Below are 12,794 nucleotides of genomic sequence, written 5' to 3' on the forward strand. Positions count from 1 at the left end.
TCTTGAACGCAATGGCTGTGAGTTCTTCCATAACTTTCATTTTCAACCCTTATTGTCTCTCTTCCATTTGGTCCTCTACCTCTATGACTCTTATCATCCATCACCAGCCAGCCTCTAACTGGTGTAACATATTCAAGTCCAATCCTTTTTCTGGCAACTGCTTGTGTTTCCTCTTCACATATACTGTTCTTGGGTGTTGAGGAGAGAAGTCTGCTCCCTGTGTGTAACTTTCTTGTAGGCGTATTGGAACCAAAAATCTCATTTTGTTTCCTTAATTTTGTTTTTTTAGGGGTCCCAACACTGCTGCTTCTCCTGCTTTTGGGTATGCAATGTTGAAGGGATGATACCATCTTGGTACCTCTTATCCCTTTTTTTCTTTCTGGTCCCCTCAGTTCCTTCACCCTATAAAAAGTTTTATCATGTCACATCATTTAGGCACAAGTAAAGGACAAAATTTCCAGTAACTTGTCAATTATAATTACTTTTATTGTTTCTTCTGTACAGCACTTTGGTCAACTTTGTTGTTTTTAACGGTGCTTTATAAATAAACTGGATTGGATTGGATTGGAATTATGTCAAATAAATACCATTTATATTCATTTTCAGTAAATACTTACCGATCTCCATATCTCAATGTATTGAGTGTGTGTTCGGTTGTTGATTGACCAGGAGAAATGTTTGCAATCATGCATGTCATTGAGTCACCAACAAATGAATCTTTTAAAACCTTGAATGAAAATGAAGTAGTTCTACATTAAATCACATTTGAATTTATGGATCAAAATGGAAAATATACTCATGTATGTTTTATTATTTGTCACTATATTCTTCTTACCAGAGTAAGTTTGCTTTGTCGAAAAGGTGTGTGTGATTCTTCTCTGTCAAGAGAACGAATACATTCTTTAAGCTGAAGATAAAAAACAAAACAAAAAAAAAAACAAAAGGAAGAAAGATTGACAATAAGAAAAACATTTTTTATGTATCTTGGGTGGCATATCTGAGTATCTGATGCTGTCTGCATAACTTACAGCCAACAGGCTCTGGTTGATCTCTGCTCCCTCCTTACGACTCTGTCTGTCAGATTTTTTGGCATCTGATGCCCTTTCACTTCCTGCCAGGTCAACAAACCACATCCTGCACAGAAATAAACACAAACTGGCACTTTGCTCATTTTCTTTATGCAAATGCTAGTGGTCTTTTAGCTAATGGTGGTGGTCTCATTAATTTTTTTTAAAACTATAAACATTACAGCATTTGAAATGAGCACAACTTCACTTTCAGTATGTGGCAGACTTCTGATTTAGTCTGTTTTTGTGTTTTTTTACAGATCAAAGTGCTACTCAAATTTGACCTGCATGTATGTTTTGACATATTGTGTATCATCATGACATACATAGAAGAAAACCCATCAGAGTGGAAATTTTGGAACTTCTATGTTGTTATGTATAACCTTCAAAGTATATGTTCAGAAAGGTTTCTCAAACTTTGACCCACAGATGAGGTAACATTGTTTTTTTAATGCTCCCTTCTCATCCAACTTTTTTATGACATTCTTAAAAAAGGTGGCAAAGTCCTGCTAACAAAGAAAAAGGTAAAAAGAACAAGCAAACATTTCAAACAAATCATAATCTACTCAGTGAAGGAAATGAAACATTTAATGTCGCTCACCTTCCAGTTATCTGCTGGTTTGAATCTCTAAGCTGAATCTGAAGCAAGGCATGGGAACGAGAGGAGAGTGGATTCACACCACTCATTCCTTGTGTTCGCTCTGCTGTACCCTGTGAAATCACCTGGACACGCAGACATGCAGGTGAAGGGAGAAAATGGTCAGAAAGTTAGCTATGATCACTACCTACAATACGGTAATATATTTAATTTTTTCTTGTTTAATAATATCTGAAGAACTTAAAGCATTTAAGACTTTACTGGTGCACCTGTGGGGATGTAAGCAAACATTTTAACCCTGATCGGCCTGATGATGTGCACTGCCTACTAAACTATTCTTTTAACCTCTGTTTTAAGTCTGCTTCCATCCTGTATTTTCTGATTAAAATTAGAGCACCCATTTTTATGTCCTGCCATAAATTTTCCGATTCAATTTTATTTTTCTTCTTTTAAAGACTCAATTTCTGTTTTTAGAACTCATAGCCATTGTGTAAATATGCTCTAATGGTTGTGGTGTTAATCCATCACAAACCTCCAGCAGTGAGCTGACAGAGTCCACTCTGACCTCACGCAGCCTTGAAATGTGAACCACTTTTTGTCCATCCTCCCTGGCAAATAACCTTCATAAGGAATGGGAGATGGAGACAAGGAAATCAAATTTTACCACTATAACTAAAAGTGAAGATGCTGTATCAGATACTGACATTGGTAAAGATTAAAATATCTTATTTGGAAACGTTGAAGATGAAGTAAAGAGATGTTTTTACATCCACACACCTTTTCCGGTGGTCCAGTAGGTCATACAGCTGACCACAGTAGATTTCAAAGAAACTGACATAAACCAGTAGTGATGAGTACTTGTATGTGGTGGACAGATGAGCAAAAATGTCCCGAACTGCCAGAGCATACAACCCAGGTTTCCCTGGAGATAAGCCCAGCATGGTGTAAGTCTTTCCTGCACCTGTCTGTCCATATGCAAAGCAGGTGGACTTGCCCCTGTAGACACACAATGCAAATGCACTATAAGTGGATTGAAAACCAGAGACAAAGACACAGAGCAGAAATGTTTGAGCTGAAACTTTAAACTGATACCACCAACCACCAACCACCCCCCTCCCCATTCCCCCTTCACCACTCCTAGAGAAAAGCTGTATGGTGACAATGCACAGCACAACCTACCCACTGAGCATGTGCTGCACCAGAGGATAAGCTGTTCTTTGGTACACCTCTTCATTCGAGCTCTCCTCCCCAAAAACCTGATCAAAGTAGAACTTGTGCTGAAGGACAAAAGAATAAGGGACAACATACGGCATGACAAAACAACACAAATAAACATTACGCTGGTAAAGCCACTGTTGTAAAATCCATCCAGTATTGTAGGATTTTTCATTTTCTCATGCATGTTTACCTGTAGTATGTATTGTGTTAGATCCACAGCTTCTTTGCTTTCATGGACAATTACACATTCTCCACCTGGAGTTGTCACCACATCTGTGTCTCCTCTTCTGCACTCTGCATGTATCAAAGGTCTTTTCCTCACACACACACTAATCATCTGTCCTCCCACTTGCCTGGTACACATACATAAAAAGAAACATGCAAAATTAGGAAATGTTTCTGCAAACTGCCGTCACAGCCTGTACAAAGGTGAAAGGAAAAAGGCAACTCACTTTTTGTGTGGAGGATGAGCAGAACTGAGTGGCAGTCCATAGTTGTAGCCAGCTGTTTTCGCTGCTTCATAAACAGGTGTGAGCTTAGCTATGTCTGTGTAACTATTTTTATTCTTTGAGATTTTGTTTTTGTCTTTAAGTTTAAATGATTTGTTGTTAAATGTCTTTGGAATCCCTGTTCCAGGATTGGACTTTTGATTGTCGAATGTCTCACTGTTTGTTGGTAATCTAGTGTTTGAGTTGGAATTCCCTCCTTTGAAGTCTATCTTATAGTTTTTTCCACTGTGACAATCACACAGACAACAACCAGTATGTACATCTAGCTTGCAGTTGCTGCTGACATGGTTATGATGTAGCAGAGCATCTCGGCTGTGAAGTTGAATCTGCACAGGTGTGGCTGATACTTTTTTCTGGACTGGCTTATTATTTCTGTTATAACTTGTAAAGGCATGAACAGCGTCTGCAGGATGAGAAAACAACCTCTGCTGAAGATTAATGGGTTCGTCATTAAAGTCAAGACGTCTGCAGATGTGTGATGGTCTAGCAAAACTGGATACATCAGGATTTGAAACAGCAGCTCCACTTTCATCCTGTTCCTCATTCACATCCTTGTTAGGATTTCTATAATCATCAGGACTACTACAATCCACTGCAGAATAGATTTCATTACCTTCATCCTCATCACAGACATTACCCTCATCATATGCAAGGCTCTTTAGGTCATAATTTTTCATCAGTTGGACCAGATGAAAAAGCTGAGTCCTGTCCTCCATAGAGCGGATTCCCAGGAGAGGGTAGTCTTCCATGCTTAACCCTGAAATGTGCTCTGCACAGCAAATGCCCATCAAAGTAAACCTAAAAGACGGGACAAAGAGGAGGCCAAATAATCTTATAGGAGAATACAGAGCAACTGTGAATTTTGATGTCCTACTTCTGCTTACCTTGCATAGTGACGCTGTAGTCCAACAGCTTTCAGACACTCATACAGGCATACTGTCATTTCTTCCTCGACCTTTTTATCTCTGTTTTGTCCTTTACTTCACCTCACCTGCCCTGGGAGAGGCAAACATGTCACTTTAGTCTCTGCCTCAGTAGGTCATGGAAAAATCAAAGGCGACCACAGCATAATTATACAACTATTGGCTAATGTTAGACAGAAAACAATTAAAAAACAGTTTAAATCTGCATGCTGTCTCACCAGCAGCCCAAAAACCATGTCTTATGTGGTGATTCTTGCAGAGAACTATAGCCAATGGTAGCTCACTGTATCGTTACTATGCCTGTGTTCTGTTGATGGTAAGGAAAGCCTGGGGCACCAGTATGATGCTGAAATCTGACACTAGAGCAGGATAGAGCCATAGCACCGCCGTGCAGTCGTCACAAATTTCTCTGCAGTGTCAAATTTAAATATAGCAAACACAGGCAAGCAGTTGTTGACTTCTACTGTAGACTGGTCAGCAGCTGCAATGGTTTTGAGGTATGGCATGCTTGAGATCATCATCTTCCCAGATTCTCCCACTTTATATAACAACCTTAAAGCTCCTTTCTTGGAGACTTTGCAACAGTCTTGGCAATTCATCCATACACCAATATCATTCACCGTCTTAGTGACAATTAAATAAGTAAACACAAAGTATTTAAGTTGTAAAGCATTAATAAATAGTCAGTTTGATGTTACAACAACACCGTCCAAAACCAAAAGTTGTATGCTTTTCAAATCACCACTAAATTGTTTTTATAAATCAGTTTATATATGGCTAGCAAACTGTGAAGATATTTTGTTTTTCTTAAATGTTAGAATAATAATAAAAATAAAAAAAAAAGAAAGAAAAAAAAAACTCACTCCATAGTTTTCAGCCGCAAAAGATAAACGAGAAAAGGTTTAACCAACGAAAGGCATTATTTTCTCAGTAAGTTACAGGCTTGAATGGTATTTCCGTATACAAATTGTGTCTCCATAACAACAAAGAAAGTTGAAAGCGCTTTCTCTTTCCCCGCTGCGCACGCGAACCGGATCCCATTGAAGCAGATGAGTTAGAAATGAAATATTATCAGATGTAAAGGCAGAACTTCTGAGGGACGACCGGTCCCACCAAATAACGCCATTTCAGCATTACATCGAGAGATAATCCCTGAAAGGGCTTAAAGCCCACCAGTAAACCCATTAAGACAAAAAGCCTTTGCACAGTAAACCGTCTACCCCACTGGCTTTATTGCAAACTGAATGAGGAAAAAGCTGGAGGAATTGAAGTGTGTTTGTTGGGGTAATATAAATCATAGTTAAATTGTTCAGAACCCAAATATGCCCTGATCAAATGAATGTATAAGTGTATGATAGAAACGTTGCCACAAAATACAAAGCAAGCACACAAGAAAAAAGGAGAAATAATCAGTTAAACTAAAAATATTGAATCGTATAGCATATTTTGGTAAAAGTAAAGTAGCTGTACCTCCATTCAAGAAGTCACTAAACTGATTTGACATGTGTGTAAAATAAGAAAAAAAAAATTGTGCCATCAGTTTTCGGTTTCTAATATGCTTTAATATGGAAACAGAATGTAGTAAAACTTAGTTTACACCATTTATTTACGACCACAATTTTATTAATTGTTTTCTTACATTTCATGTTGCACTTTATTCTTTCGATACCAATGAATAAGCAATCCTTTATCTTTTGTTTGTTTGGGTTTTTTTGTTTTTTTTTTAAATTTTTTATTATCATTATTTGTTTGTTTGTTTTTTATTTTTTATTTTTTTTACACTAAACCCCTTACCATCATGCCATTTCACGACAGCAAAAAAAAGCTGTTTGGTTTCCACATTCATGATAACTAATCGTTTTCCACAACTTCTCAAAAATAAACAAACACAATAAAAAATAAAATTGGCGTGGTGTAACCATAGTTACACCAGCCATTCAGTATGGGTGATCAAAGTTCCGTGTTTCGCTGGGGAGAAAATTGTATGTAACACACAATGTTAGCTCTTCTTCCGTAAACTTGCTACGAGTAGCACAAGTTATTAATGCTGAGACTTTTATTTTGCATTTTATCCTTTGGTACTCGTCCAAATAATTTAGCAAGCCTGTGTGATAAAGATAACACGTTCATGTGTCTACGTTTGTGTAAAAATTAAACGAGATAAGCCACATGCTAAGCTCCGGGTCTCGTTATCTTTCTCAAAAAAAACAGTTTGAAGACCACCAGAGGCAACTTTGGGCCAGTTCTGCTGTCATGACAACCAGCTACAAAACAGAGGGTCCGGGAGGTCCATAGTAGGTAAGTTAATTTAATTTCCACATGAGGATGAAAAGAGTAACATTAATTTAAAAGAAACTGTTAAATGTTAATAATTTGTGTTGATATGCTTTCTGTTTTTACTCAACTAGGTTACTAAAAAGAAAAGTAAATAAACAAATGCTAACAACCAAACCACAGGAACATATGTATGAGTTAAAATAAGTTGATTCCAATGTGGTTACAAAACTTGTTCTCAAACATTTTGTCCCAATCTTTTTGCTGATTCTCAGTTATTCCTAATTCAGTTACTTTTTCAGAAAAGTAAAAAGGTAGCATCTTTACATAGAAAGATCTGGAACAGTCTAGCATATTCACCTGTGTGTAACTGAACATGAACACTGACGTCCCTCTAAATTAGCCAATACTTTAATATGTTTCTATATTCTTTTTAAATGATTTTGTCTCGTGTGTGTATTTTTTTTTTTAAGTAGCCATGCTGTAATGAGAGATTTAAAGGAAATTAACAGAAATTGCTAGTTACTATTCTGTTTTTCTATATATTGTGTATTCAAAAAGGCTTTTTTTCTCCTACTATTTTCAAACTGATCATTACCAGTAAATCATCAGCATGTCTTCTGGGGGAAAAAATGTCCAGACATCCACTGCTTCATCATCTCCCTCTCCGTCCTCGTCCCCTTCAACCTTGCACTTCATTGGGAAGAAGGAGGACATCATCAAGGCTGGGCGGATGACTAAGCTGGTGAATGGGTGCAGAGATGTTCTGGTCTTGTACCACCAGGGGCAGTTTCATGCGATGGACATGCGCTGCTACCGTAAGCTTTGAGTAGAAGGGTGTTGATATTTCTGCTACTCATCATACTCATGAAATACTGCTTATAATACATTGTGCTTTTTTTCACTGACAGATTCAGGGGGCGCACTGCAATATGGAGACATTGAGGTGATTTTTCTGATATTATGTGTAAATATTAGAGTACATTTCCTCAAAATAAATTACACAAATTTATCCAGTTCTGTGTAAGAATTTGTGAATAAATTAAATCTTTCTTTTACCAGTCATTGCAGTACTTTCATATGTATTTAACACACAACTTCATGTTATGTCACTATTAGGAGTTTAATGGACGGCCGTGCATCGTCTGTCCGTGGCACAAGTACAAGATCACACTTGCAGAAGGTGAAGGGTTATACCAAGCTGTAGAGGATCCTACAGGCAAACCACTGAGGACTAGTTGGCGCTCCAAGGGTGTCAAACAAAGAATTCATAAAGTGACTGAAGTCAACGGTGATGTGTACGTAATACTAAATGACTCCAGTGAGGCCATCGACTCAGATGTCTACCAAACTGAGAAATATAGGACTGTCTTACTCAAAGCAATGTCAAAACCCAAACTAAAATGACAAGGATTGTTTTATTGTGCAACGTAAAGTAATTTTCTACTTCAGGGATAATTCAGGAACTTTTGTTTCTCTTTTACTGGGAAAAATTAGTGATTATAATTCAGTGGGGAGTTGCAAGATATGTGTCAAGTGTGGATTATAGTATGACTAATTGTTTGTCGAGAGAATATATTAAATTTATTTTCATTTGCACATATTGGTCTCCACTTCATTCCATGCAAATTCGCCCTACTCTTTTTCAGTGTTTTTGTTTCCTATTTTTTAATGTAGCTAAATGTAATAATTTCATGTGATATCGTGAAACTGTAATGAACTCAATTACTATTTTTTTATTTGATCGGTGTGACTCACATGCTGAAAATTATTGAAAGTATTGAGGATTCTGTTTGTGTTTTAACTGAACGAAAACCATTATACTATCTTGAAAAGCATATTAAAAAAAATTTCCTTTACAAATTTGGTTCAGATGAATTTATTTATGAATACATTTTAAATGTTATAATTTACTGATGAAGAATTCTTACAGTGGTGTCTAAATTGAAAATACAGAAGATATTTGTCAAGCATACGTTCAAATGTTTTGATTATGCTCTGCAGAGAATGCCTTAGTTTTACTAATGGTTCTCAATGCAAGATTTTATTCTATGTGTACTTCCATTTACATTATTCTGTCTGTACTTTAGTAAAATTATATTACCACGTTCACTAGGTGAAGTACCGGCAACGGAATTTGTGCTGTGAATGAAAGCGGCCGCTAGATGGCGCCAAATTCTAGGTCGGTCGCATAGTGATGACGTACATCAGTCCATCGCCCCAAACTCGGTTGGTAGACAATGATGTTTATATTTTACATGAATATTGTTTTTACTGAATCATACATGACCAGTATAGAATATTTTTTAAATTATTATTTTTTGCGCTATGAAGGTTGTGAGTTGAAGATGGAGGCCAAGCAGATGGTGAAGCTGGAATAACAACAGTTGACACACTTTGTCTCTTCTGAACGATAATAAGTTGTAATGGCACAAGGTTTGTCTTAATAAGTGACTTATTTATTTAGTATTTATTCAATTAGAGATTTTAGGGAGTAGGTTTGTGCATTTCTTCAACATAGCGGAGCTGTGTTTTGCTTAAAAATAATGTCTTTATTATGTCCTGCAGAGGATGAAATCAATCTGCTGGTGATCGTCGTGGATGTAAATCCGATATGGTGGGGTCAGCAAGCTCAACGTGAGCCAGAGGTATCATGTCTGGCAATCTGTCCAGGGTGTACCATGCATCTCACCCACTGATTGCTGGGAACTTCCCCATCTTCCCCACAACCCTTATTACGTTATACAAATAAACTTGCCTTGCCTTACTTTACTCTTGTCTTTGACTAGTTCACCTTGTCCAAGTGTTTGGATGCAGTCATGGTGATGGGGAACTCACACATGTCTATGACCAGGACAAACAAGCTGGCTGTCATTGCTAGCCACTGCCAAGACAGGTAACTTCACAGAACACTTTCCAGCAATGAACAGTACATATAGTCATAGAGATTTGTCTTTATTTTTCTCTGTCTTGTTGATTGTTCTCATGACCTCAAAATTTCTAATGTCGGACTGAATCGGAAGCTCTTGAACTAAAGTACTAAATTGTGTTTAGCTTGGTTGAAACCACTTCTGCATTTTTATGCTATAATATTAAAATACTAATTGCAAAGTTATGTAATAATCTAATAAATACACTGTAAGGTATGATATAGAGAGCCATTATTTTGCAGACATTATAATTATACTTTCAAGAAGAATTTGCCTTCAATTGTGGCATGGTTTCATAAACATCATAAATACAGATTTTTACTGTGCTCTACAACATTTGTACATTTTCTTAAATACTTATGCATTTCTTTCAGCAGTTTCACATGAGGCAGACTGTCTAATGTTTTTCCTCATTCACTGCTTGTATGAACATCTTCTCCATGCAGTCACTTCCTTTATCCTGGTAAGAGCAGGGGAGGTGGGGATAACGGTGGGGATGATGCATCCTCCAGCAGGGACGGAAAATATGAACTCCTGTCTATCGCTAATAACCTTATTGCCGAAGAGATCAGGAATGTTATGTCAAAATGTAGGTACAAGCCTTCTTTTCTGTAGGGTACAATAAATGTAATATATTTGTATACACACACACACACACACACACACACACACACACACACACGTATATATATATATATATATATATATATATATATATATATATATATATATATATATATATATACATATACATATATATATATATATATATATATACACATATATATATATATATATATATGTGTATATATATATATACACATATATATATATATATATATATATATATATATGTGTATATATATATATATATATTTGAAAACAGAAAATATGCTACAATGTTAATGACTGTTAGAAATATGCTGTATCTCATATTTCTACAGCTGAAGTGACGGGAAATTCAACTGATACTCTACTAGCTGGATCCCTTGCCAAAGCTCTCTGCTGTATCCTCTCAGTGAAATACATTGAAACAGATTATTTAGAAAAAGGAAGTTTAGTTGTGTAGCAAAATTTTGTTCATTTTAATGATAAATATTTTGCAGTTATAACTAGCCTTTAAGGTTCTGGACAAGGTTTACAAATGTACCAAATGTTTTGTGTTTTTTTTTTTGTTTGTTTGTTTGGTTTTTTTTTTTTGCAATTTTTTATTCTTTATATGTGATTCACACTAAGATGTAAATTTGAAGTACCGTTAACTGTTACTTTACATATTAAACTTTATGTTTGTGTTCTGAAAGAAATAGCATTATTTTTTTCATTTTCTAGAACATATTGATAATTTTTTATTTCTCAATTTTTTTTCTTTTTTTCATATTTTATGTGTTACAATAGCTTAGATACTACAAGGTTGTGCTGTTGAATCCCTGGCCAAACCATGTACAGAAGTGTCCTACAGCAAGACAATGACTAGTCACCCTGCAGGACATCTCAGCTACCACTGTTAGGCAAATCAGAGACATGATATAGAACCTTTGAAAACTTCTAGCATAGAACATGATACATTGTACTTAACAAAAATATTGTTAAGTGTGTGTTCAAATGATTGCTCCCCATCTTTGTTTATTACTCTGGTTGAGCTGTATGCCTAATTTACCTTAATGCTGGAATATCCAGACATTAACAGGGTATCAAAAGAATTGGAAGGTAATGCTTTTTGCTATGTAAGATAAATATGCCTTACCTTTAGCTTTCTTTCCTCATTCTGAAATCTAAGTTTTGCTTTATGTCTTTTAGTTGGACAGGAAATAAAATCAAGAATATTGGTGAGCATTAAACTAACTTCATGAGTGCTTTTGCTTTCTAGACCTGAGTTTGAGGTCAATCTATTTTTTTATTGTGATGGATAGGTGATAAAAGCAGCTGAGGACTGCGCTCTCCAGTACATGAACTTCATGAATGTGATTTTTGCAGCACAAAAACAGGTAGGTAATTTATTTTATAACATAAATCCTTTATCTATGTGTTAATTGTATTATTTTAGAAAGAAAAATAAAAGAAAACCGTTTTAATCTTTTAAAACAGAACATCCTGATAGATGCTTGTGTGTTGGACTCGGACTCAGGGCTCCTTCAGCAGGTACATTTTTTTAGTTTTTTTAACACAATTGAAGAAGTGCATCTTTAAACGTTTGGATGAAAAAGCAGTCGGTCAAATACTAGGAGAAGCTGTCCTTGTTACTCTTTATCTTTTCTTTACTCTTTCAAGTATTTTTCAGAACATTTGTATCATCAGGAGTTCACTGATGTTTTTGTCTTCAGGCTTGTGATATAACTGGAGGCTTGTACCTGAAAATACCTCAGAAAGTCTCCCTGGCACAGTACCTTTTGGTGAGTAACGATCGTTGAACACTTTTCTGAGAATGTCTGTCGTGATGAAAATATTAAGACAGTTTGGTATTTTGTGAACAGTGGGTGTTCCTGCCTGATTCTGAGCAGCGTTCACAGCTAATGTTGCCACCGCCTGCACACGTGGACTACAGAGCTGCATGCTTCTGCCACCGTAACCTGATTGAAATCGGTTACGTCTGTTCAGTCTGTCTGTCAAGTAAGTGTAATTCAGTTACAAGAAACGGCATGCATAACTACAGTCTTAGTGTGATCGCTGAGCTGGAGCAATTGCTTTTGTGTTAAAGTAATTTCTTATCTTCCTTTTTTCTCAGTATTCTGCATCTTCAGCCCCATTTGCACAACTTGCGAGTAAGTTTTTTTCTTTTAAATATGTCTTCAAGTATAAATATGCCTTGTACATGTAACATTATTTAGTGAAATGTAATTATACTTTTGTTGGAATTAATGTTATGCTTTTTTTTCTGTAGGACTGCCTTTAAAATCCAGTTACCACAGATGGTGAAACCCAAAAAGAAGAAACTTAAACTACCTATGTAAAAAAAAAAAAAAAAAAAGTTTCTGCAAACAATGTAAATTTGATTTCATGTTATTCCACTGTTTTATTAGTATAGATTACAAAAACCCTTTTTGGTTCATCTGACACAGCAAGGCCTGGTCAAGATGTCAACTTCCAGCCAGTATTTATCTTTGAATGTCATTTATTCTGACAAATTTTCTTAAATGCAGGGCAATAAAATTCCTCAAAAATTTGGTTAAAAAGTTTATAAAGAAAATATTTTACATATTAAACATATGTTGGAAAAATATCTTTTTGCAAGTCTCCATTTTGCTCATACTGATAGAAACAGATTTTTCTTTTTTACT

At 35.9% G+C, this 12,794-nt stretch overlaps 3 protein-coding genes and 1 long non-coding RNA gene across 4 annotated transcripts; 2 read left to right on the top strand and 2 right to left on the bottom strand.

The window, feature by feature from the left end:
* Positions 1 to 613: 613 nt before the first annotated feature.
* On the bottom strand, positions 614 to 3,498 carry LOC306764479 (kinesin-like protein KIF24; the record flags this gene model as incomplete). Its single annotated transcript, XM_079251653.1, has 9 exons — positions 3,336 to 3,498; positions 3,074 to 3,236; positions 2,845 to 2,942; positions 2,443 to 2,661; positions 2,198 to 2,285; positions 1,669 to 1,790; positions 1,029 to 1,134; positions 836 to 907; positions 614 to 727 (listed from the first exon to the last, which is right to left on the bottom strand). Exons 2-9 carry the CDS (start codon positions 3,218 to 3,220, stop codon positions 614 to 616), a joined length of 966 nt encoding a protein of 321 aa, XP_079107779.1. The 5' UTR covers positions 3,221 to 3,236; positions 3,336 to 3,498.
* Positions 3,499 to 4,052: 554 nt separating this feature from the next.
* LOC306763896 lies at positions 4,053 to 4,618 on the bottom strand. Its single transcript, XR_013771535.1, has 3 exons — positions 4,534 to 4,618; positions 4,277 to 4,388; positions 4,053 to 4,190 (listed from the first exon to the last, which is right to left on the bottom strand). It is a non-coding gene; the product is annotated as an uncharacterized lncRNA (long non-coding RNA).
* Positions 4,619 to 6,487: 1,869 nt separating this feature from the next.
* On the top strand, positions 6,488 to 8,036 carry LOC306764375 (Rieske domain-containing protein-like). The gene is made up of 4 exons (XM_079251521.1): positions 6,488 to 6,613; positions 7,191 to 7,407; positions 7,501 to 7,535; positions 7,709 to 8,036. The coding sequence occupies exons 2-4, from the start codon at positions 7,203 to 7,205 to the stop codon at positions 7,994 to 7,996; spliced, it is 528 nt and encodes a 175-aa protein (XP_079107647.1). The 5' UTR covers positions 6,488 to 6,613; positions 7,191 to 7,202; the 3' UTR covers positions 7,997 to 8,036.
* Positions 8,037 to 8,790: 754 nt separating this feature from the next.
* Positions 8,791 to 12,667, top strand: gtf2h3 (general transcription factor IIH, polypeptide 3). The gene is made up of 14 exons (XM_079251575.1): positions 8,791 to 8,818; positions 8,924 to 9,025; positions 9,158 to 9,237; positions 9,379 to 9,485; positions 9,966 to 10,108; positions 10,464 to 10,526; positions 11,197 to 11,226; positions 11,317 to 11,345; positions 11,430 to 11,504; positions 11,605 to 11,658; positions 11,841 to 11,909; positions 11,991 to 12,126; positions 12,242 to 12,278; positions 12,398 to 12,667. The coding sequence occupies exons 2-14, from the start codon at positions 9,016 to 9,018 to the stop codon at positions 12,465 to 12,467; spliced, it is 903 nt and encodes a 300-aa protein (XP_079107701.1). The 5' UTR covers positions 8,791 to 8,818; positions 8,924 to 9,015; the 3' UTR covers positions 12,468 to 12,667.
* The last annotated feature ends 127 nt before the right edge of the window (positions 12,668 to 12,794 follow it).

Source organism: Telmatherina bonti (assembly GCF_933228915.1).
Source record: "Telmatherina bonti genome assembly, chromosome: 13".
Classification (NCBI taxonomy): Eukaryota; Metazoa; Chordata; class Actinopteri; order Atheriniformes; family Telmatherinidae; genus Telmatherina; species Telmatherina bonti.